Here is a 27,313-nt window from a genome sequence, read left to right on the forward strand (position 1 = left end):
ATCTGAACCCGCTTATCCTGATCAGGGTCGCAGGGGGGCTGGAGCCTATCCCAGCATACATTGGGCGAAAGGCAGGAATACACCCTGGACAGGTCGCCAGTCCATCGCAGGGCACACGCACCATTCACTCACACACTCATGCCTACGGGCAATTTAGACTCTCCAATCAGCCTAACGTGCATGTCTTTGAACTGTGGGAGGAAACCGGAGTACTCGGAGGAAACCCACGCAGACACGGGGAGAACATGCAAACTCCGCACAGAGAGGCCCCGGCCGACGGGGATTCAAACCCAGGACCTCCTTGCTGTGAGGCGGCAGTGCTACCCACTGCACCATCCGTGCCCCCGCCCCCCAACTGCACCGTCCATGCCGCCTACAGCAGCCAAAATAAAAATATAAAATAAAAAAAAGTGCAGAAAGTGATCTGTGTGTGCAGGATTGTGTTGACATTTGGACACACAGACAAACAGACTGAGAGACAGGTGGATAGACAGATGGACATGTGGACAAAGGCGTAGATGGGCAGAATTGCGAACTGGGTAGTATAAAAAAGGAGAGAAGAAAAAAAAAATAAGAATACATTGATAATAGAAAGAAAACAAGAATGAAATCAATAATAAAAGGAAAAATGCATGATTGTGGATGGGCTGGATTGGGATATGGTTTTACATGATGAGTGTTTCTAGATTTAGGGTATGAGAATACAGTCCCCTCCAAAGGTATTGGAACAGCAAGATCAATTCCTTTGTTTTTGCTATGCACTGAAGGCAATTGAGTTTGAGTTCATAAGATGTGCATGAGATGACAGATCCAAATTTCAGCCTTTATTTCCTGGATTTTTTATCTAGATTTGGTAAGCAACTTAGAACATATCACCTTTTGCAACAGACCACCCAATTGTCAGGTGAGAATAAGTACATGGAACAGGTGACTGGCAGGTGTTTCTTGTGGCCCAGATGTGTACTGTTAGATTGATTGGTTAAACAATAAAGAGTTCTGAATGTCTACTCTTGGTTTTAGCCTTGGGTTTTGCCTGTGAAGATTGTATTTGTGTTAGAAAAGATGAACCAACATGAAGACCAAAGAGAGCTGTCTTTGGGAGAAAAGCAAGCAATTTTCAAGCTTAGGCATGGAGATAGCTTGTACAACATCTTTGAATGTCCTGAAAAAGAAAGAAACCGCTGGCGTACTGAACAACAGACATCAAACAGGTCGACCAAGGAAAACAACAGCAGTTGATGACAAAAACAGTGTGAGAGCTGTGAAGAATAACCCCAAAACATCAGTCAGTGACATCACAAACAATCTCCACAGGGCAGTCAGTGACATCACAAACAATCTCCACAGGGCAGTCAGTGACATCACAAACAATCTCCACAGGGCAGTCAGTGACATCACAAACAATCTTCACAGGGCAGTCAGTGACATCACAAACAATCTCCACAGGGCAGGGATGAAGGTATCTCAATCAACCATTCGAAGACTTAGAGAGCAGCAATATAGAGGCTATACCACAAGATGCAAATCACTCATCAGTAGTAAGAATCGGAAGGCGAGAATAAAAAAAAGCAAAAAAGTACAAAGATGAGCCACAAAAGTTCTGGAACAAGGTTTTATGGACTGATGAGATCAAGGTGTGGAGAAAGAAGGGATCTGCTCATGATTCAAAACCTACGAGCTCACCTGTGGAGTGCCATGGCTTGGGCCTGCATGGCTGCTTCTGGAGTGGGCTCACAAATCTTTACTGATGATGTAACTCATGATCTTAGCAGCAGGATGAATTCAGAAGTCTACAAAAACTGTCTGCCCACTGACAGATAAATGCATCCAAACTAATGCATTTCAGGATCTTCATTATACAGCAAGACAATGGCCTAAAACAAACAACAACAGAAAGAGGCTGCAGTAAAAGCCTGGAAAAGCATCACAAAAGAAGAATGCAACAGTTTGGTGATGTTAATGAGTCGCAGGCTTGATGATTATTGCAAGGGATATGCTACCAAACATTCAGTGTTATTTACTTGCATTTACTTAAATACTCTCTGTTCCAATACTTTGGCTCACCTAAAAATTGGGCGGTCTGATATCAAAGGTGCTATGTTCTAAGTAGTTTAACACTTCTATATGTAAATACCAGGAAATAAAAGCTGAAATTCTGAACTCCTATCTCTTTTTATTTCAAATCCAGATGTATTCAGTGTATACTGCATGTTGGTGAGGGTAGGTTGGTGGGCGGGGGGAGATTAATCAACAAATAAATTAAATTATTTTATGAAAGGGCCCCACATTTTTGCAAAGTGTGAGCTTTGGTGCTGGTGTGAGATTATTTCCATTGATATGTATTCTTTGAGAAGGTTTAACCATTGTGTGAGGTTTATTGTGTCTTCTACAAAGATCGCATTTCCCGTTCTTGGTGCGAATGAGATGTCTGCATTATGTGACGTAACCTTTGTAATCACGTGATCATGTGATGACAATTATCTTCCACCTGATGGCGGCAGAGTATGCCTTCTTCCAAGCATAGTAGCGCTTCATGGAAATTAACCTCGATGATAGGCACTGATTATTAAAAGGATGGCTCACTATTTTTTATATACATTACATTGCAGTTTTAATGTATGTTTTTCATAGGCCCAGTTTTTGTGTGCAAAGAAGGATATTTTATGACAACCTGCTGGCTTTAAAATGGTTGGTACTACAGTGGCATTTGCAGGTTTGTTGGTTTAAAGTAAGTTATATATTGTATAGCAATAGTACATTTTTATTAAGAAACTACCTTTGATCTTATTTTCAGTTGGAACGACGTGTTCAAGGAAAGAAGCAACTGCACAATGTACAAATGTATATAATAGTGAATACAAGCTATAACATTATTGTATATAAAATGTAAAACCTCTGGAAACATCACTATTCATCACTATTGGAGCTACTTTACTTGCATTTTATGTGTTTAATCCACAAATGCTGCTCCATACTAAAGTCAAGGGGTTGTCAGACGTTTAGATATCCAACTTGGAAACTGTTGATATCTAAAATATAATTCAACAAAACTCTCTGGGGCAATCAAACATGTACTACACTAAAAACTGAAATACTATTCAACTCCAGAGAATGATCACTTTAACCTAAGGCAGTATGAAATTTCATGAAATGTCCAAATGTACCACCTCACAGCAAGGAGGTCCTGGGTTCGAATCCCCGTTGGCCGGGGCCTCTCTGTGTGGAGTTTGCATGTTCTCCCCGTGTCTGCGTGGGTTTCCTCCGGGTACTCCGGTTTCCTCCCACAGTCCAAAGACATGCACGTTAGGCTGATTGGAGAGTCTAAATTGCCCATAGGTATGAGTGTGTGAGTGAATGGTGTGTGTGCCCTGCGATGGACTGGCGACCTGTCCAGGGTGTATTCCTGCCTTTCGCCCAATGTATGCTGGGATAGGCTCCAGCCCCCCTGCGACCCTGTTCAGGATAAGCGGGTTAAGATAATGGATGGATGGATGGATGGTCCAAATGTACCTGCTTAGTATCAAACTCAGATGTAAAAATGCAAACATTAAACCAAATTGTTCACATTTTCAATTATTGGAAAATATACTTTCAAATACAAATTTAACTTAATTAAACTACAAATAACCTAAATAAAACACAAGACGAATGTAAGTAACAAATAATATGGCTGATATTAGAAATATTGTTAGTTAGTGTTCAGGTTTATTTTAGGTTATTTTCTAAAGCAAGTGCCTTATCTATTTATAAATAATAATTCAAACAAATTCCTTGTAAATACTTTATTGTTTTCAGTATATTCATTTCTTTTCACATATCATATGATACATAATATCAATTTCCACCATTTCATGGTATGTCTGTATGTATTACAGTTTTTCTCAATTGAATACACAGAAACACTGGAACGTGACAATGACCATAACCTGAAACTCATGTACCTTATCTTATACCAATTCTGCACAAATACAAACACATTTCCTGCTTTTCGCTAATTTTTCAGTTCTAAACCACACTTTTTGCAAAACATTACACATAATTCTTTACATTTGGTACAATCATCATTGATAAAATCTCACGTTCACATGGAAAACACTACCATTCAGAAAGCTAAACTCAAATCACCAATCACACCATTTACTCCTCATATAGGCACACCTGCTGGTTTTCAGTGAGCAATCATAGCTTTAGCAATGAAAGAGCCAAAGGAGAGGTCTCCTGTGCTGGAGAATAATGGACGCCAACTTTGCGGAGAGAGGCAGAGTGAGAGCGGCAATGGGGAAGGAGCGTCATCGGCCAGCGCGCCATTGTTGAGGTTCCTGGCCAGCGAGGCATCCTCCATCACCATGTGCGCACACCCAGGCATCCTCCATCACCATGTGTGCACACCCAGGCATCCTCCATCACCATGTGTGCTCACCAAGGCATCCTCCATCACCATGTGCGCTCACCAAGGCATCCTCCATCACCATGTGCGCTCACCAAGGCATCCTCCATCACCATGTGTGCTCACTAAGGCATCCTCCATCACCATGTGTGCACACCCAGGCATCCTCCATCACCATGTGTGCTCACCAAGGCATCCTCCATCACCATGTGCGCTCACCCAGGCATCCTCCATCACCATGTGTGCTCACCAAGGCATCCTCCATCACCATGTGTGCACACCCAGGCATCCTCCATCACCATGTGTGCTCACCAAGGCATCCTCCATCACCATGTGCGCTCACCCAGGCATCCTCCATCACCATGTGTGCTCACCAAGGCATCCTCCATCACCATGTGTGCTCACCAAGGAGTCCTCCATCACCATGTGTGCACACCCAGGCATCCTCCATCACCATGTGTGCTCACCAAGGCATCCTCCATCACCATGTGCGCTCACCCAGGCATCCGCCATCACCATGTGTGCTCAACAAGGCATCCTCCATCACCATGTGTGCTCACCAAGGAGTCCTCCATCACCATGTGCGCTCACCAAGGCATCCTCCATCACCATGTGTGCTCAACAAGGCATCCTCCATCACCATGTGTGCTCACCCAGGCGTCCTCCATCACCATGTGTGCACACCCAGGCATCCTCCATCACCATGTGTGCTCAACAAGGCATCCTCCATCACCATGTGCGCTCACCAAGGCATCCTCCATCACCATGTGCGCTCACCAAGGCATCCTCCATCACTATGTGCGCTCACCAAGGCATCCTCCATCACCAGGTGTGCTCACCAAGGCGTCCTCCATCACCATGTGTGCTCAACAAGGCATCCTCCATCACCATTCAACCCCTGGCCCCTACAATAGTGCCCGTCTCATCACTGTCCTGGACACACTACACAACATCCTCACTCCAGCCGAGCAGATGGAGGGCCCAGAGCAGCTCTGGTTCATCAAGCACCCACGTTTTTCCGTTCTTTATCTACCAGCATATTCTCCATTTCTTAACCCTATTGTGGAGTTTTTTTCAGCTTGCCATTGGAAGGCATATTAATGTTTGGGACGAAGACCCATAATTTTTTTATTTGCCTCTGTTCTCCACAATTGGAGATTTGTAATACAAAAATCACACGTGACACATTGTCAGATTTTAATAAAGGTAATTTTTTATACATTTTGGCTTCACCATGTAGAAATTCCAGCAGTGTTTATACACAGTACCCCCACAGTATAATTGTTTATCCTGAATATTTTTTACATTAAGTTCAACAGGAAAATGTGTCAGGAGAAACAATTATTTTGATTTCATTTCGGCACAGGCATCTGGCAACAGCACAGTGGTTTGAGGCTCATTTGATACTTTGGACCCTGATGACTTAAAGCCATTCAGCCAACAAATGTGCTCCATACTGTAACGGCATATGCAGGGGGTGTGGTAGCTAGGGGACTGGTGATAACTGGTCTCAGGCGGGATGAATTAGGATGAATACACATGGACCTGGGCAGCAGGAGATGGTAACAGACTGGGTTGAGATGTTGGATCGTGAATGAACCGATGAACTTAGGTTCCAGTTTGTGGGACTCCACTTGAAGAGGAATGTTCTGTGGGGACCACCACACCTTTTGACCTGGGCGAGAGTGTTACAGAGCATCATACCCTCTTCGTACCCTCTTCCTAGTCTTCTGGTAGCAGGCTATGAAAGACCTGGCTGATGGTACTCCCACCTCTTCTTCTTGCTCAGGGTGGGGTGGGCTAAAACCAGAATCGACACTGGAAAGAGGAAAACCCACTTGAGGAGTTAATCAAATGAAATCGAGTTGGGGCTTTGGCACAGACTACATCATCTTCTGTGTACTGATCATTTCTACACTGCTTCATAACCTTCTCCTCTTTGCTTAGTTTTCCTGGAACTCACACTGAGCTCATGACCTGCTCTGGCCCTGTCCATCACACTGAGCTCATGACCTGCTCTGGCCCTGTCCATCACACTGAGCTCATGACCTGCTCATGAGCTGCTCAGGCCCTGTCCATCACACTGAGCTCATGACCTGCTCATGAGCTGCTCAGGCCCTGTCCATCACACTGAGCTCATGACCTGCTCATGAGCTGCTCTGGCCCTGTCCATCACACTGAGCTCATGACCTGCTCTGGCCCTGTCCATCACACTGAGCTCATGACCTGCTCTGGCCCTGTCCATCACACTGAGCTCATGGCCTGCTCAGGCCCTGTCCCTCACACTGAGTTTGTTACCTAAACTGTAACCTATTCCATTCTACCTTTACTTTACACCCTGGCAGCCACAGAAGGATGGGTTCCTCATCTGAAACTGGGGTCCTTTGCCTTGTTTTGCCATTTTGCTAGTCTGTAAATCGTCTTGGCAGTTTTCTGTAAAAAGCGCTAAGCAAATAAAATGTATTTGACTTCCAGGCATGGCACGACATTGACTTGGCCAGGAACCCAGCAAATGACCTCAATGGAGGTAAAACTCCATGGGGGATAAAATGCAGGTACCTCTCTCTCTCCTGCTGTGATAGACCAATTACCATCTGAACCCCCTAACAATGTTACTTTCCTCTTCTCCCCGCTCTGGGCACCTGCTCTAGCCCAACTTTTCCTGAGCACCCCCTCCTGGCCCGGAGCTCCAGCCCAAGACCAGCTGTGCACCTCCCTCCTGAAAATATGAATGGAGTCATATTTGCTTGGACCTAATTCATTCAGATTGAACATGTATGTGCTATAATTAATCTGTTCATATTTACAACAAACTGGTGTCAACCAGCGGCAGATGGGTTCCCCCACTGAGTCAGGTTCTGCTCAAGGTTTCTTCCTGTTAGTCAGGGAGTTTTTCCTTGCCACTGTTGCTCTAGGCGTACTCTTGGGGGCCGGTTCTCTGTAAAGCTGCTTTGTGACAAAGGCACTTTGTTGAAAGTGCTATACAAATAAAAATGGATTGATTGATAAAAGTCCAAGTGCCTTACCACAAGATCTACACATTTCTGACATGTTTTGGCACTGTTGCCTTCTTAAGGGCCCAAGGAGGACTTTGTAACTCACAGAACACCTGTGGAGTTGTTCTCTGATCAGGGAACTAATTTAGAAGGAGCTACAGGCAGTGCCAACCGAAGTTGCCACTTTCAGCAGCAGAGGAAATTGGGATTCCTTTATTAATAACTAATTTAATAATAATCGGAAATGCTTTTCCCATTTTCCCAGAAGGGGAAATAGTTTATTTTACGAGGAAAATGCCCTCTTCTCACTACAAACCTTTAAATTGAATCTAATCTAACCTCCGGGCCTGCATGGGGCTTCGTTCTGAGTGATCAGACGCCAGACTGCGTCGGACTCGTTAAAAAGCCTGACCACCCAGCCTACAGAGAACTTGCCCTCAGGATACTGTCTGATAGGAGTTCCTCAGCGAAGACTGGCCGGGCGCTTTGACCAATCCCCGAGCTCGGGGTGACGTCAGAGCATCTGGAGCGCGTTGAGATGAAAGGGAGCACTGTGGGCACGGCTTCTGTGGGCTCGCATCAAACAGCCAGAACTCCGATACACCCAGCAAACACACTGGGGATCACAGAGAGGGTGGCCGCACTAAAGCGGAAGGCTTTTCCACTGGTTGGATGAAGGAACACTTCTTTAATGTTTCAGACCCCGTGTTCAGCATACCCTCGGCATCGCAAATAATATCTTCGGATCATAATTGGCTGCCTGTTTTAAATTCTGGGTGTCTGCGCGCTCTTGGGTTCAGCGGTATGCTTTGAAGAGCACGCTGATCACAGATCAGATTACACGCTTTGATCGCGGCCACCCCCATCCTTTGATCTACCACAGATTTTGTCCTCGATTTGGGAGCTAGTTCGTCTGGAGTTGCGCAGGCGAGTACATGAAGAGGGGGCAGATAATGTTTCTGAATCAACTGCAGAACTTAGAGCAGAAAGACACCGACTGAATCCACCCGCAGTAAACAACCTTAATCATAGAGGACTATATCGTTTTCTGTATTGTCTGGTAAGACAAATTCTTTATGTGCAATCTCGACCATTGAAATGGCCTCTTTACGATCTTTCGGCTATAGCCTCTCTGTGCCGTCACTTAAAAAGTATTTTAATTGTCTATTTTTTAAGGATATGCAACTTACTTGAAATATTTGAGTAATTGGCTTCCCCATTTATTGAAGCCTTTACCAGAATGTACAAAATTAACGTCGGGGTTGGTTATGCGTATGTCCATTTAACACTCAATGGTTAATCCGTTTTAGGCTAATTATCATGGCATTGGCAGCCTACTGTTTTCATATCCAGAAACACGAAAGCGTCGGACGTGTGTGCAAAGAGGTCTTAGTTTTATCCACTGAAAAAACAAAAGTTACAAATACTTGAGAGGCCACACGTCTGATGTCTCAGCGAATCGACTTTACGACAATTCTGGCTATCTATATTTTAAATTGGTGACAATACGAGTAAAAGTAGGCTACACGTCTTCAGAACCAGTGTATGAAATAAAGCATATTTAGGCCTAAAAAGTTCGGAATTTATGATCAACAAGTCAAATAAATCATTCCTTTCCAGGTTGTAAAGCCAATCTTGGCCATGGTTGCCAGCGTATTTGTAATACAATTATATCGTAGTAGCCCATATCAATAACCTACAATTTAGTTGTAACCAACAACCAACAGATTTTGGTTTACGCTTTTAAAGTTGGGAATAATCTACAATTCCCTATGATTGTCAAGTGATACTGGTCCTCACACTCGCGTTACACAAACTTTAAGCCAGCATTTGTTTTGAGGAAGAGCAGTATTTTAAAATGCAATTAAATGGACAAAGTTAATGTTTTTTTTCTATACAATGCCGAATCGATATTATCTCGTGATAATCTCATCGGTACCAACTTGTTTATCAAAAATAAACGAGTCTAAATATAAGCCATCTCTGATTGGGGCAAATAGCCGTTGCGATCCGAATTGACAGGTTTGTCGATTATATGGTTTAAAATGCAAAATTATTCGACAAATATTGTGACTAATAAACAATATCTGCACTCTGTGCGCCTCTTATTTTTTATAATACAAGTTTGGTGTAAGGGGATCATGATATTTCCAAAAAGAAGCAGCCTACAAAATATACTCAGCCTTGAAGCATAGGCTATCTGCCGTGGTTCCTCGATGAATCGGTGAAATCAGTTGAGCACCCACCAAAACAGAAGGAGTTTTGCAAAGGGAGATTTGTTTCTTACTATATCAATTGAACTTGTGTCGCAACAATCTTATGTCAGGGCCCGAAACAGTTTTTATAATTAGCCTATTTGCTTGTGATAATATCAGCAATTGTAGCTAAATGCCACATTTATTTCGGAGCCTCCATCACTGGAAATCAATGGACTTCGAAAACAGGTGGCTGCCCTTATGTTGCCTTTGTTCTCCGCTGGAGTCAGGGTTTGTGACAACCCTTGAAATGTGTGATGGCTGCAAAAAGCAGGTCAATATGTACAATCACAATGCATGGATTCCATTTACTTGGTATTGCGAATGTATACTTCTGAGTTTGTGAGTAAAGAAAATGTAAGCCTTCTAGTTACGATATTTCTCTTACGGGTTTTTGCTAAATGCTATGGTATCTTATATCACTTGGAAATGTATGTGTTGTGCAGTTAGTAAAGGGCTGGCTAATTATTATGCCAAACACCTAACTAGATGGATTAATAAGAGGAATATCCATGAAATAAAAGTGAGGGCAATGGTCAGGTCCACTAACTTTGTTTTTCTTTAAAGCAAAAGAAAATATTGGTCTTTTAGCATAACTGTTCAACCAAATCAATGACAAAGGCAACATACTCAAATTCAATATAACACTAACATTCTAATTCCAAAAGGGCTAAAATAAACTCTGAACATACCATGCCCAATTAATTCAGTTTACCCAATCGAGGATCATTGGTTTATTTTCTTTGATGTATGTACAAATATTTGTATGTTCACAGCTACAGCATATTACAGTGTAATAAAGACTCAAGGGTATAGTGTATATTAATATTGGTAATAATACATTATTACTAGTTTATCTAATTGTTTACCTAATCTTTACTGGTTCAAGTGTTTAATGCACCAACACCAATCTGTAGAACTAAGTCTCAGTAGAAACAGGAACTGTCTTTTTCTGAACACCTGAAGATTTTTTATTTGTTTTTGATGTAATGAGTTCCTACCATAGCTCTGAATTCCTTGCTAACAGTAGGTTTTATTGTTTGCATGTCACGCATGACCAGTGGTGGAGTGTGTGCATTTCCCTCTGTTTACAGAGTCAGCTGGGAGCAGGTCACCCGTCATGGGTGTTAAACTCCGTCTGCTAAACATGCTCCTGATGGGGTTCTGTCTGGTGAGTCTGGTTCCGAAGGTTCCTTTGCCTGCCAGTGTAGATGTTCATTCAGGGCCAGTTTCCCGTAGCATGTCATAGCAGTAACAGTGTCTTGAAGTATCACTTTTGCTCATTTTACTTGTGTTTCTTACTTGTATTTTTTTCCACAATATCCTGGCACTAGTCCTGAGATTCCTAGAATTGCGTGTGCCATGTTAAATCCCTTTCAGCCATTGTACTGACTGAGGACAAATCAATGACCTATTATCAAAACATAGCTAAAACTATGTCCCCTACCCTAATGTGCATTTTTTAGACATGAGCCGTTCTAGAAAAGTCATCTTATGTTCTACTACTTCTGCAAGTTAGTAGTTGTTTAATCAACAACTACTTTAATAGTTGTTGATTAAAAAGGCTATTAAAACTGCTTAAAAATTGTGCAGGCTATTGTCCCATTTCAATTGTGTTGAAGAAAGTGGAATTTGTGAGCACAGACTTTGATTCCGCATTGAAACATACCTGAGGAGTTAACTGAAGTGAAGGCTCTCTCCAAGTATTTTTTTAATTACTCTTGAAAAATTGTCCCTGTGTCATGTCTTGGGAAATGAATGTGAAGAGCTGTCTTGAAATCGTGCATGAGGTATGGATTTCTAAGACATGTTGCTATGGGGAAGCTCACCCCAGTATGGTGAGGTTGACTCAGTAGGCAATGAGAAAGGAAGTGGAGAAGAGGGTTCTGCTGTACTGTGATATCTGAGGTTTCGCTGGGTGACTCTTGTTTTCAGTTTTTCATTCTCTGCTACTGTTTGGTTGTATCTCAGTATATGTTTCAGTGTATCTGTCTCTGTGTAGCTGACTCTCTCAGTGATCTTGACTGGTTGGATTTGAATTGTTCCTGAGTGCCTCTTAGTGACTCATTGTTGCCTTTAAGTGGCTGTCTTTGATTGGCTGTATGGATGTCTTGAGTTTCTGGGTCTGAAATTGGCTGTCCCTGATTGGCTGTCTCGGTGGTGCTGGCTTTGAGAAGATTTAACAGAAGGGCTTGTACTGCTCTCTCTCTGGATATCCATTACTGAGGGTCTCTTTGTGTCCGCGGCTGTGTGAGTGCAGAGCGTGTCCAGGGCCACACTGACAGTTGAAAATACTCCCGCTCAGGTCCTGTCAGCAGCTGAGGATCCCAGGGAATGCAGGGAGCAGGAGTATCAGGATCCGTCAGGGAGCTGTGTGTCCTGCAAGCAGTGTGGCGCTGGACAGGAACTATCAAAGGTTTGTACGTGCTGCCGCTCACCTGTGGAGTTATGACAAGGCCTGCGCACTGTGCAGTGAGACTCCCTTCATTGTGTTCTTGTGTTTACTCTGCTGTGGTATGCCAGGGTGGTGAGCCAGCTACTCTACTAGCACAAAGCCTTCTTACACTCACTGAGCACTTTATTAGGTAGACCTGTACACCAGCTTGTAATGCAAATATTTAATCAGCCAATCACGTGGCAGCAACTAAATGCATAAAAGAATGCCGACTTTGACCGTGGAATGATTGTTGGTGCCTGACAGGGTGGTTTCAGTATCCCAGAAACTGCTGATCTGCTGGAATTTTCACACAACAGTCTCTAGACTTTGCAGAGAATGGAGCGAAAATCAAAAAACATCCAGTGAGCAGCAGTTCTGCGGACAAAAACGCTTTGTTCATGAGAGAGGTCAGAGGAGACGGGCCAGATGGTCGCAGATGACAGGAAGGTGACAGTAATGCAAATAACCACACATTACAACAGTGGTATGCAGAAGAGCATCTCTGAACACACAACACATCAAACTTCTAAGTGGATAGGCTTCAGCAGCAGAAGACTTAATAAATCTAAAAATAAGTTTCATAAATACCTAATAAAGTGCTCACTGAATGTATATCAAAGTGGTAGCGGTAAGCAGGACTGGGCTTGATCTGAAGTTGGATGGATGGAAACCAAGGAAAGCAAAATTGCTGCTGGAAGTGGTGTTGGTGGGCCAGACGTAATCAGACGAGAGCTTTGTTTACCTTTGTCTCAACCAGCTACGTCAGTGAAGAAACACGTACAGCATGATAAACTCCCAAGAATCATTCTGTGGGTGTAAACAGATGGGCGTTTGAACAGGGATGCTGTATGTGAAATCACATTGGGAGGAGAGGGGCTTTTGGTCAGACGGCTGGCTGGTTATTCTTTAGTGCTAGTAGTCAAAGCAGGCTGCTGAGGGTGCTTTAATGGTCAAGAGCAAGAAAGAACATGTACAGGTGAGAAATCCCCATAGTTGTCTGCTTGTGCAGCACAGCTGGTTCCTGGGTAATGGATGACTATTAGTTCTGTTTGGTGTTTTTTCTTTTTTCAAGATGGTTTATTTAATGAATAGAATGGATACTGAGGTAGGGAACTGCGGGATCTGAGCCAAGACAGCCAGCAAATTTACGACTTCCTCCCTTTGATGATGGGCTCGGCCAAAGCATTATTAGCTTTTGCTGAAAGGCCAACGTTCTTTAATCTGTCACGCCCATGCTTTTTTGACATTTTGTTGCTGAATGGATCCATTGTTTTTTCCACCACCTGTGGTTATTATTCAAATCGTTGTCTCTGTGGTTTGAAAGTACACCACAAAACTTGCCATGCACAGTATGAAAGGAGCACAGCTCTTTCATTTGGTGAAAGGATTTAGAAGTGTCAGGTTCTGTTGATCATGCCAAATTGAAAAAGTTTATAAGCAGTGCCGCCAGAGAGTAATTCTTGATTGGAATGTGAAGATTCAGGCAAGGACAAGCATATCATTAATGGGGTGTTCACCGGAAAAATTATCATTACTTTACCCAAATATGGTTCTAAAAGGAACCCTGTGATTCCATGAAGAACCCTAACTAGTTCAAGGGTTCTCTGTCTGGGAGCGCTCACACTTCACACCTATGATAGAGGGTTCCATAAAGAACTAAAAAGGGTTCCTCTATGTAGACAAACCAAAGAACCCCTTTTTCTGAGAGCATATGTGAACCTGTGAAGGTCACTGTGAAGTCTTCGGCCGTCGGTCTACTAGAGTGGTTTAACAGGAGATACCATTTCTGAGCTGTTGGAGCCGAATCTGGCTTCAGAGTGTGTGGGGATGGTAGATGCCACGACACGCTAACAAAGACGTGCTAACAAATTCACTTTGTTTCACCAGAGGATCTAATGGCAGTGTGCCCCAGGACTCCTCTGCTACAGTACCTCTCCTGTTTAATCTCTGAACCCCCAGGCCCCAGTAGCTCCAGTGTCCCTCTGTGTGGGCTTTGCTTGGATTTCTTGCCAAAGCAAGATCTGAAAATATAGTGGGTGGGTATCTCAAGTCTCTCTCTCTGATCACATTTCCACGTTTGGGTTAAGTCATGTTTGGGACTGGACTTGGGTCTGTTGCTGCTGAAGTTTCTGATGAAGATTATTCTCCTTGGCTCACCTTTTAAGTAATCATTAAGTAATGCCACTCAGTTTTGGGTGAACGTGTGAAGCGCTGTCACATAATAAAATCTTATTATTCAACTTTTAAGATAATAAAGAGCAAGTATGCTACATTAGGCAAACCAAGGATGGCTGAAAGGTCACTGCATGGATATGGTGTTCATGGAGCTTGTTTCATATTTCTCTGTGTTCTGCACCACACAATCCACACGTTCTTTGTGGGCAAATAGCCTCCCTCCCTCCCTCCCTGATCAGATTTCTGAGTTTATAGTCTTCTGTGTCTCTGGATCTCAGTGTCTCTGGATCTGTGTCTCTGGACCTCAGTGGGTGCTGTGGTGTGTGGTGACACTTTTGAACCTCTTTTATTAATTTGAACTTTTTGAAACCAAATCAACCTATTTTTTTTTACATTTTAGGATGTTACATCGCATTACAGTATGTTACACTGGATTAGCTTTAGAAACTGTGGGCACACACTGAGACACATGGTAATACATTAAAAAGTGAATTATTATTGATATGAATATTATTTTTTAAAAGCACAGGCTCATCAGCAGCGATAGCGTAATGACAGATGTGGAGCTCGGAGACCAACCGAGGAGCGAAGCCCCCTGTCCCGCAACCAAACCCCCCGTCCCTCTGCCCAACTCCCACCCTGCATGGCACACGGACCGCTGAACGCCACACTGTCCTATTGAAGCACAGGCCACGCTAGAGAGTAAGAGGGAGAGACAGCGATTCATTTAATGGAGCCTGCCACCCCCTCCTAATCTCTCCCCCTCTGGAGACCGAGCCCACCCCCCGACACACACACACACTCACACACACACACACACTCACACTCACACCCCCCCAACACACACACACACTCACATACTCACACACACACACACCCCAACACACACACACACACACCCCCCCGACACACACACACACTCACACACCCCCCAACACACACACACACTCACATACTCACACACACACACACCCCCCCGACACACACACACACTCACACACCCCCCAACACACACACACACACACACACGCACACGCACACCCATTCACAGTCTGTTGGGAAAAGGGAGGGTTCAAACAATAACCTGGTGAAGAAGTGTAATAATATAACAGTAGGTGTCCTCCAGAGGCCTTTTTCATTCTAATGCTTGGCATTCCACGGCTGGAATGATTGTCCGGTGTAAGGGAGCTGATTGGCTGTGGAAATCAATTCACATTTCCACTGCCTTTGTGTGAATCCTGCATGCACAGATTATAATTATAGTCATTATTGTTCTTAGTATTATTAATGAATTATTCGCCTGTTTTTTATTATTGTTATATTTTAAAACTTATTTTTCATTTTGTTTTAATATTTACTGTGTTAGTTTTCTATTTTATGCCCTCTCTTTGTTCCCCTGACCCAGTCAGATGCTGGTCTGTACTCCAGTGAGATGCTGGTCTGTACTCCAGTGAGATGTTGGTCTGAATTCCAGTCAGAAGCTGGTCTGTACTCCAGTGAGATGTTGGTCTGCACTCCAGTGAGATGCTGGTCTGTACTCCAGTCAGAAGCTGGTCTGTACTCCAGTGAGATGTTGGTCTGCACTCCAGTGAGATGTTGGTCTGTACTCCAGTGAGATGCTGGTCTGTACTCCAGTGAGATGTTGGTCTGTACTCCAGTGAGATGTTGGTCTGTACTCAGTGAGATGTTGGTCTGTACTCCAGTGAGATGTTGGTCTGTACTCCAGTGAGATGTTGGTCTGTACTCAGTGAGATGTTGGTCTGTACTCCAGTGAGATGTTGGTCTGTACTCAGTGAGATGTTGGTCTGTACTCAGTGAGATGTTGGTCTGTACTCCAGTGAGATGTTGGTCTGTACTCAGTGAGATGTTGGTCTGTACTCAGTGAGATGTTGGTCTGTACTCAGTGAGATGTTGGTCTGTACTGCAGGAGTGTGGCTTTGGCTTTGGGGAGGATGCCCGCTGTGTGGCCTGCAGACCGGGCCGCTTCAGAGAGGACGGGGGGAAAGTGCAGAAGTGCAAGCCCTGCCTCACCTGCACCCTCATCAACCGCCTGCAGAGGGAAAACTGCTCTGCCACCAGGAACACTGTGTGTGGGGACTGCCTGCCAGGGTGGGTAACACACTGTCTGTGGGGACTGCCTGCCAGGGTGGGTAACACACTGTCTGTGGGGACTGCCTGCCAGGGTGGGTAACACACTGTCTGTGGGGACTGCCTGCCAGGGTGGGTAACACACTGTGTGTGGGGACTGCCTGCCAGGGTGGGTAACACAATGTGTGTGGGGACTGCCTGCCAGGGTGGGTAACACGCTGTGTGTGGGGACTGCCTGCCAGGGTGGGTAACACACTGTGTGTGGGGACTGCTTGCCAGGGTGGGTAACACGCTGTGTGTGGGGACTGCTTGCCAGCGTGGGGAACATGGCCAAACTCAAAATCTAACATCAAACAAATCATCCCCTTACCGAACATGTTCAAAAACAACATGTTCACAAATACCATGTGTTCAAAAACCACACCTAAACACCGCACAATGTGAGCACTGTGAACTATAGCAATAATCCCACTTAGAAGATAAATGTGGAAAAAGGTAACATATGCGATTGTTTTCATATGTAAAAATTGTGGTTCATATCTTAAAAAATCAGTGATGTGAAAATGGCAAAATGAATCAATGTGACCTATTTTCTTTTCATATGTGGAAATTATCATTCACTTGTGAAAAAAGCCATTCACGTGTGAAAAAAGCCATTCACATGTCCAGCTCACGTTACATTTTATTTTCACACATGAATGTTATTTTCGTAAGACATGACCGTTTATGGTCTGGCAAACAATGACAGATCATTTTACCCTTGTATTAAATGGCAATTTAGAAAACAACAAGATTTGAATTTGAAATCTCTGCCTGAACTCATGCAGCACAGAAACAGTTTATAAATATGAGTTGTAGCTGATACATAACTCCAGTAGTGAGAAAAGGGTGTCTCTGTGCCATGTGTGTGATCTCACGGCATTATCATGCTTTCTTTGGGTTCAGGGTGTTTTAAATATTTCAGGTTTTTTCTTCGAGTAATTACTGCATATCATGGGCTATAACGTGTTTTCTGTTTTTCCCAGGTTTTATCGAAAGACAAAATTGAGTGGTTTCCAGGATATGGAGTGCGTGGCCTGTGGAGATCCACCTCCTCCTTATGAACCCCACTGTAAGCAGCTTACCACCATATCTCCACTTACCACCACAATCACTGTATAACATCACACCACCCCACTGTAAGGCCTTACCACCATATCTCCACTTACCACCACAATCACTGTATAACATCACACCACCCCACTGTAAGGCCTTACCACCATATCTCCACTTACCACCACAATCACTGTATAACATCACACCACCCCACTGTAAGGCCTTACCACCATATCTCCACTTACCACCACAATCACTGTATAACATCACACCACCCCACTGTAAGGCCTTACCACCATATCTCCACTTACCACCACAATCACTGTATAACATCACACCACCCCCACTGTAAGGCCTTACCACCATATCTCCACTTACCACCACAATCACTGGATAACATCACACCACCCCACTGTAAGGCCTTACCACCATATCTCCACTTACCACCACAATCACTGTATAACATCACACCACCCCCACTGTAAGCAGCTTACCACCATATCTCCACTTACCACCACAATCACTGTATAACATCACACCACCCCACTGTAAGCACCTTACCACCATATCTCCACTTACCACCACAATCACTGTATAACATCACACCACCCCCACTGTAAGCAGCTTACCACCATATCTCCACTTACCACCACAATCACTGTATAACATCACACCACCCCACTGTAAGGCCTTACCACCATATCTCCACTTACCACCACAATCACTGTATAACATCACACCACCCCACTGTAAGGCCTTACCACCATATCTCCACTTACCACCACAATCACTGGATAACATCACACCACCCCACTGTAAGGCCTTACCACCATATCTCCACTTACCACCACAATCACTGTATAACATCACACCACCCCACTGTAAGCACCTTACCACCATATCTCCACTTACCACCACAATCACTGTATAACATCACACCACCCCACTGTAAGGCCTTACCACCATATCTCCACTTACCACCACAATCACTGTATAACATCACACCACCCCACTGTAAGGCCTTACCACCATATCTCCACTTACCACCACAATCACTGTATAACATCACACCACCCCACTGTAAGGCCTTACCACCATATCTCCACTTACCACCACAATCACTGGATAACATCACACCACCCCACTGTAAGGCCTTACCACCATATCTCCACTTACCACCACAATCACTGGATAACATCACACCACCCCACTGTAAGCACCTTACCACCATATCTCCACTTACCACCACAATCACTGGATAACATCACACCACCCCACTGTAAGGCCTTACCACCATATCTCCATCACAATCACACCTGGGTTATGTGTTTCAACTTTTCATTGCATCTGTTTTACTATTTTTCAGTTTTGTTTTACATAAATATTGCCTAATAAAAAACAATCACGTACACTCACTGAGCACTTTATTAGGTAGACCTGTACACTAGCTTGTTAATGGAAATATTTAATCAGCCAATTATGTGGCAGCAACTAAGCATAAAACCATGCAGATAGGGTCAAGAAGTTCAGCTCTTTTTCATTCTGACTTGAATGCGATCTAAGTGGCTTTGACCATGGAATGATTGCTGGTGCCAGACAGGGTGGTTTGAGTATCTCAGAAACTGCTGATTTCCTGAGATTTTCACGCACAACAGTCTCTAGAGTTTGTAGAGAATGGTGCGAAAAACCAAAAACATCCAGTGAGCAGCAGTTCTGCAGGAAAAAACGCATTGTTAATGAGAGAGGGCAGAGGAGAAGGGCCAGGCTGGTCAAAGCTGTCAGGGAGGTGACAGAAATGCAAATAACCATTGTCATTGTCAGTTTTAACTTGTGAGATTCAGTGAAGCTGGAATCATCTGCTGATTGTCTTTGCAGCTTTGGCAGTGTACAGATTTCTGAACCCAGCCCCTCCCTTAGCCCACATGTCAGAAGCGTGAATCTGCTCAGATTTGGCCAGAAGCTGTCAGACAACTGGTTTTCCTACTCTTTCGCTCTTTTGGAGGGATTTCTGCAGGTTTGATTCCAGCCTATTGTATAACACATAATTGGGGTACAGTGTCAGAAAAACACAGACACACACACACACACGCACACACCCTGTAGCTCAGCGCTGTAAAAGGATATAAGTTGCTGGTGTAGCTATGACAACCACATGCAGGGAAAAACCCTGCAAATAAAAACAAAACAGAGAAAAGTGCTTTGGCATTTAAGACTTTGGCCCCAACTTCTTAATTTTGATGGTTAAGAAATGACCATCATATCGTTGTGCAGATCTGGTCTGGAATGTTTCCCGGAGGGGGGATTGTCTTGAAGGTTTTTGTTATTAAGTCTCATCCCCTTCAAACTTGCAGTGAGTGTAGTGGGCTAAAATATTAAGGACAAAATCATGGTAAAAGCCGTGTGAAAACAGTTATGAAACACAGCGTGCCTGGTTTGGAGAAAGCTGTAAATCTGAATGTACTGTGCGTATTTTGAGCCCAATTCTAGGTAGAAGAAAGTGTGGTAAGTGAAATTGTCTCGATTTCACCCTGCATTCAACAGGCCTCTTTAATTCTGCTATATGTTGCTACTGCATTGCTCACAGTTCCCTATTCAGTCTTTAGTTCTGTAATGTATTGATTACACTTCAGTGGATGGTGCACATGGAATGAGAAAGTATGAAAATAAACTACCATTAATCACCAGAATATACATTTCTGCCTCAACCTCAACTACTTTTGGTTCCCTGAAATGGGGGGACTTTGTATAAAAAGCTATAATTCCTACATTGATCACAGGAGATGGATGTAAATACCCTAAAATTAAATCTGACAGTCTGCATTTCAGCCTCATATTCATTGATTCATTTTCAAATCTGGAGCCCATTCTTGTCAGTATTCTTGTTAGGGATGTGACAAATCATCAGTTTTTATAAACGGTTACCATCCCACACTGCTTATGACCGCAAGGGGTCATATCATGTTTATAAAAAACTGTATTAATAATGTTGCATGCAACATTTGTCCATTGATGTATTGCTTTATTTGTTTTTATATGTAGGCCTACAGCATAGTGTAAAGCTGAGTCCTTCCTGAACCTTAAGAAACGGCATTCAATACGCCCTAAGTGAACCAACAGCTTTAAAACACAGATAAATTATTTGATAAGAATTGTCACTGGTGGTGAAAGCGCATTTATTTGATTTAATTGATCTTACCATTTCGATGGACAATATCGAGGCATTCATGCCCATATTCTCATGTTCAAAATATGTAACATATGTTTAACTGCTCATGTTCATGTTCTCTGTCAGCAGAGGGGTTTGCATTTGCACCTTGAAGGAGGAACACAAACTGCACTATAGATTGTTGGCTGCACTGTAGACTGTAGTTACTAAATCTGCACATTTAAATAATTACACCTCCTCTTTATTGTGCTTAACCAAAGGCAGCTGGTGTATATGACAACCCCTAGATGACCTCTCACCATTATTAATCGTTAATCTCCTTTTAATAGACTCTTTATCAGTCATATGCATACAGTGCATATTGAAGGGAGAATAATATTTATTCAGCCTATCGCTCAGGCTGCCAGTGTCTTTGAGTTTTTTCTTTTCTGTAGATAATTCTTTCCTTTGCTGCCAGGAATGCACACACACCACCACCCTCTACCTGCTGGAATATCAAAGCTGTGCAGTGAAGGCTAAAGTAATGTTTACACTGCGTCACAATGGCCCCACAGCTTTGAAAGGCCCAAATCTGGCTTTACTTCATGATTAATATCACAGAGAGCAAACATCGCCTCCAACGGGCCATTGAAAATGAATTTTCGAACAAAGGGGCACTTATTCTGTTTGTTTCCACAGATAGCTAAAGCATCGTTCACCATTCTGGCTCTTTGTGGAGGTTTCAGTCTCTGCACATGCTCCATTCAGGCTCTCATGGTGGACAATATTTTTATGTACAACATCAGCAAATGTTGAATGTCTCATGACTACTGTCTGTTCTGGCTCCACGGTGGTGGAACGAACTCCCCGTGGAGGTCAGAACAGCAGAATCTCTTCACATCTTCAACTGAAGACGCACCTCTTCAAGCAGCACCTCTCCCTGTCCCTCCCTGCCTCCCTGTAAACCTTAACTGTTGTCTTTACCTGTGTTATCTACTTGTGTATTAGGATGATACCTTTACTACTTTTGTTTGGCTAGGTAAGCAGTTTATTCATTTGCGTGTTGCGGTATTATAAAAAATATTTAAAAATTCAGATGATTAAATAGGCCCAAGTCCTTATCTTTGTTGTACAGGTAGCAGTTGAAATTGTACTTCCCTCTAGGGACTTTAAGCGCACTTATCCTTGGTTATGGGTATGCACTTTGCACTTTGTTGTACGTCGCTCTGGATATTTTTGAATGTGTGATATTTGTGAATATTTTGAATACCCATTTTGAATGTCCTCTCACGTTCGTAGGCCCACTGAAGCCAGCTGTCACCATTTTGACTCTGCAGACTCCCATCAACTCTGCATCAACTCCCATCAGCCACAGGGGGTGCTAATGCATGCTGGGGCTGTTTGCCTGGTTCTCAAAGGCTCATCCAGGCCAATGCTGCCAGAAACTCTGTGGTTCTCAAAGGCTCATCCAGGCCAATGCTGCCAGAAACTCTGTGGTTCTCAATGGCTCATCCAGGCCAATGCTGCCAGAAACTCTGTGGTTCTCAAAGGCTCATCCAGGCCAATGCTGCCAGAAACTCTGTGGTTCTCAATGGCTCATCCAGGCCAATGCTGCCACTAGTAGAAATTACTAATGGCTTCGCTGTTTCAAATCGGTTTGTTCAGTTCAGTATCAATATTAGTTCAAAAAGATTCACGGACTGCCCCACTGCAACAGCCACGATTCAATACCAAACCCCACGCCCAGCTGCAAACAAACACACCCAGCTCACCCGTTAAAACGTTTTGAATGTGGACATATATATATATATATCAGTGATGTATTCGTGTGTTTTTGTGCAGGCAGCAGCCGGGTGAACCTGGTGCCCCTGCAGTCTGGGGTGGGCAGCCCCAGAGATGTGGCCCTGGCTGCAGTGATCTGCAGTGCGCTGGGCTCAGTCCTGCTGGCCCTACTGCTCCTCTGTGCCATCTACTGCAGGAGACAGCTGCTGGAGAGCAAGCCTGGTACGGCCCAAACACCTACCACACACGCTCTCCCAAACACCTACCACACACGCTCTCCCAAACACCTACCACACACACTCTCCCAAACACCTACCACACGCGCTCTCCCAAACACCTACCACACACGCTCTCCCAAACACCTACCACACGCACTCTCCCAAACACCTACCACACGCGCTCTCCCAAACACCTACCACACACGCTCTCCCAAACACCTACCACACACGCTCTCCCAAACACCTACCACACACGCTCTCCCAAACACCTACCACACACGCTCTCCCAAACACCTACCACACACGCTCTCCCAAACACCTACCACACACGCTCTCCCAAACACCTACCACACACGCTCTCCCAAACACCTACCACACACGCTCTCCCAAACACCTACCACACACGCTCTCCCAAACACCTACCACACACGCTCTCCCAAACACCTACCACACACGCTCTCCCAAACACCTACCACACACGCTCTCCCAAACACCTACCACACCCTCCCTCCCAAACACCTACCACACACGCTCTCCCAAACACCTACCACACACGCTCTCCCAAACACCTACCACACACGCTCCCTCCCAAACACCTACCACACACGCTCTCCCAAACACCTACCACACACGCTCTCCCAAACACCTACCACACCCTCCCTCCCAAACACCTACCACACACGCTCTCCCAAACACCTACCACACACGCTCTCCCAAACACCTACCACACACGCTCTCCCAAACACCTACCACACACGCTCTCCCAAACACCTACCACACACGCTCCCTCCCAAACACCTACCACACACGCTCTCCCAAACACCTACCACACACGCTCTCCCAAACACCTACCACACACGCTCTCCCAAACACCTACCACACCCTCCCTCCCAAACACCTACCACACACGCTCTCCCAAACACCTACCACACGCTCTCCCAAACACCTACCACACGCTCTCCCAAACACCTACCACACGCGCTCTCCCAAACACCTACCACACGCTCTCCCAAACACCTACCACACACCCTCCCTACCAAACACCTACCACACACGCTCTCCCAAACACCTACCACACACGCGCTCCCAAACACCTACCACACCCTCCCTCCCAAACACCTACCACACACCCTCCCTACCAAACACCTACCACACACGCTCTCCCAAACACCTACCACACACGCTCTCCCAAACACCTACCACACCCTCCCTCCCAAACACCTACCACACACCCTCCCTACCAAACACCTACCACACACGCTCTCCCAAACACCTACCACACACGCTCTCCCAAACACCTACTGCACACCCTCCCTCCCAAACACCTACCGCACACCCTCCCTACCAAACACCTACCACACACCCTCCCTCCCAAACACCTACCACACACCCTCCCTCCCAAACACCTATCACACACCCTCCCTCCCAAACATTAACCACACACCCTCCCTCCCAAACACCTACCACACACCCTCTCCCAAACACTGACCACACACCCTCACTCCCAAACACTGACCACACACCCTCTCAACCAAACACCCTCTCTGAAACACCTACCACACACCCTCCCTACCAAACACCTACCACACACCCTCCCTACCAAACACTAACCACACACCATCTCCCAAACACCTACCACACACCCTCCCCTAAACACCTACCACACACCCTCCCTACCAAACACCGACCACACACCCTCCCTACCAAACACCTACCACACATCCTCCCTCCCAAACACTAACCACACACCATCTCCCAAACACCTACCACACACCCTCCCTCCCAAACACCCTCTCCCAAACGCCTACCACACACCCTCTTCCAAACAGCTACCACTTGCCCTAAGGCCTAACACACACCCTCTCCAAATCACCTACCAGATACCCCACTCAGACATGCACTCACAATGTTTCTACATGCCCCTCTTTACCCAAATACCTACCACATACTGTCCCTACCAGATACCCCACTCAGACATGCACGCATAACATGTCTACATGGTTCTCTCCAAAAGCTATGATATTAGGATGATTTTCTTTTTAGTTTGTCTGTAAGTTGCGAATTTGGTCCATTTAAAATCAGCTATTTCCAATGAAGGAGCATCATGAAAATGGTGCTTGTGTACACTGAATCACAGGTTTTAACATGTTTTATCTCTCAGTGCATTTATTATCTAAAAGTGCCAGAGTAGAAGAGCTGGGTAGTCTGGTAGACTTCTTGTTTCTCCCATGATGCTGCGGGAGGGCTGACTTCCTGTTTCTCCCATGATGCTGCGGGAGGGCTGACTTCCTGCTTCTCCCATGATGCTGTGGGAGGGCTGACTTCCTGCTTCTCCCATGATGCTGTGGGAGGGCTGACTTCCTGCTTCTCCCATGATGCTGTGGGAGGGCTGACTTCCTGCTTCTCCCATGATGCTGTGGGAGGGCTGACTTCCTGTGTCTCCCATGATGCTGCGGGAGGGCTGACTTCCTGTTTCTCCCATGATGCTGCGGGAGGGCATGGGAGGGAGGGCTGACTTCCTGTTTCTCCCATGATGCTGCGGGAGGGCTGACTTCCTGTTTCTCCCATGTAGCACTGGTCCGCTCTCAGGATGGGCCCTACGGAGGGGCGGAGCTGTCATGCTTCGACCGACGGCGGACCCACGAGCCGCCACACCGAGCCTGCTGTCACTGCCCCCAGGACCCCAGCCAAGCCTGCGGTATGTATCACTGCCCCCAGGACCCCAGCCAAACCTGCAGTATGTATCACTGCCCCCAGGACCCCAGCCAAACCTGCGGTATGTATCACTGCCCCCAGGACCCCAGCCAAACCTGCGGTATGTATCACTGCCCCCAGGACCCCAGCCAAACCTGTGGTATGTATCACTGCCCCCAGATCCCAGCCAAACCTGCGGTATGTATCACTGCCCCCAGGACCCCAGCCAAACCTGCGGTATGTATCACTGCCCCCAGGACCCCAGCCAAACCTGCAGTATGTATCACTGCCCCCAGGACCCCAGCCAAACCTGCGGTATGTATCACTGCCCCCAGGACCCCAGCCAAACCTGTGGTATGTATCACTGCCCCCAGGACCCCAGCCAAACCTGTGGTATGTATCACTGCCCCCAGGACCCCAGCCAAACCTGCGGTATGTATCACTGCCCCCAGGACCCCAGCCAAACCTGCGGTATGTATCACTGCCCCCAGGACCCCAGCCAAACCTGCGGTATGTATCACTGCCCCCAGGACCCCAGCCAAACCTGCAGTTCTGGTTCAGGGTTTGGCCCACAGTCCCAGTCAACCCCCCGGCATCCTATGTCTCTCTCTGCCCTCTCCAGGCCCAGTGCTGATCCCCGCTATGTGCTGTGATGAGACCTGCAGTCTGGGCCAGAGTCGGGACACCAGCCCATTCCAGTCCCAGGGAGGCCTCGTGGAGGGGTAAGGGCCTGCTTTCAGAGAGAGACATTCTGCATTGAGAAGAATACACAAGTCACCCCCCTGCTTACTTCCCTCCACTGGCTGCCTGTCATGGCTCGCATCAAATTCAAAACATTGGTGCTAGCCTTCCAAGCAGTTACTGGGTCTTCCCTAGCTTACATACAAAAAATCATCAGACTCTACACCCCTGCCAGACCTCTTCCTTCAGCCTCCACAGGCTGCTTGGCACCTCCCCCTCTCCGAACCTCCACCTCACACTCACGACTACTGTCTGTTCTGGCTCCACGGTGGTGGAACGAACTCCCCGTTGAGAACTGTAGAATCTCTCCCCACCTTCAAGCGAAACTGAAGACACACCTCTTCAAGCAGCACCTCTCCCCATCCCTCCCTACCTCCCTGTGAACCTTAATTGTTGTCTTTGTGATTTACTTTGTGTATCGGTATTTTTAGTTGGCTGGGTAAGCAGTGTTTGGATAGTTAAGTTTAGTCACTTTTGCTTTGTTGTTTGTTTGTTTATTTATAAAAAATACAAAAATTCAAGTAGGCCCTCGTCCTTATCTTTGTTGTGCAGGTAGCAGTGAAATTGTACTTCCCTCTCGGGTCTGTCAGCGCACTTATCCCTGGTTATGGGTATGCACTTTGCACTTTGTTGTACGTCGCTCTGGATAAGAGCGTCTGCCAAATGCCATTAATGTAATGTAATGTAAAAGAACAGATCCTGTTTCCGTTTTTTCCTGATCATTTTTATCTGGGGAAATGTGTCATTTATTTGTTAGTATCATGCAAACTGTAGAAGGAAAATTACTAATCTCAGTCTCGCCCCTCTCCCAGACCATCAGACCCCTGTGTCCCGGGGTGCCTGGGGTCGCTGACAGGTTACCCTGGCAACGTGGCCGAGATGTGGCCATTCAGGCGAGACTTGCGAACCCCCGAGAGCTGGGACCCGTTACCGAGCAACTGCGGGCCGCCCCACCGGGACCAGGACCCCGGCCCGACCCACAGGGACCAGGACTCCGGCCCGACCCACAGGGACCAGGACCCCGGCCCGACCCACCGGGACCAGGACCCCGGCCCGCCCCACAGGGACCAGGACCCCGGCCCGACCCACAGGGACCAGGACCCCGGTCCAACCCCCCTGGAGTGCCCCTCAGCGTCTTCCTGATGGGGTGAGGGGTGAGGGGGGGGCACGTCTCCCACGGCAACGCTCCCATCGCCATGGCGACACGGTCACGGTCCGTTCCCTCCCACAGGCTCCTGCATGAGGGCGGGGTGCAGGTGTGCGCTCCTGTAAACCTGAGCCTGTTAAGACCAAAGCAAAG

General features: G+C 45.8%; 1 protein-coding gene and 1 pseudogene across 1 annotated transcript; one reads left to right on the forward strand and one right to left on the reverse strand.

Moving 5' to 3' along the window:
* The window catches only part of LOC133107602 (uncharacterized), a 980,437-nt pseudogene that overhangs the window by 192,313 nt on the left and 760,811 nt on the right, over positions 1–27,313 (reverse strand).
* On the forward strand, positions 8,016–27,156 carry LOC133108173 (tumor necrosis factor receptor superfamily member 19-like). Its single transcript, XM_061217610.1, has 9 exons — positions 8,016–8,443; positions 10,733–10,809; positions 11,944–12,054; positions 16,178–16,359; positions 17,364–17,449; positions 22,421–22,582; positions 25,151–25,276; positions 25,895–25,994; positions 26,826–27,156. Exons 2-9 carry the CDS (start codon positions 10,759–10,761, stop codon positions 27,154–27,156), a joined length of 1,149 nt encoding a protein of 382 aa, XP_061073594.1. The 5' UTR covers positions 8,016–8,443; positions 10,733–10,758.

The sequence above is a fragment of the Conger conger genome, chromosome 13 (genome assembly GCF_963514075.1).
Source record: "Conger conger chromosome 13, fConCon1.1, whole genome shotgun sequence".
NCBI classification, from domain to species: Eukaryota; Metazoa; Chordata; class Actinopteri; order Anguilliformes; family Congridae; genus Conger; species Conger conger.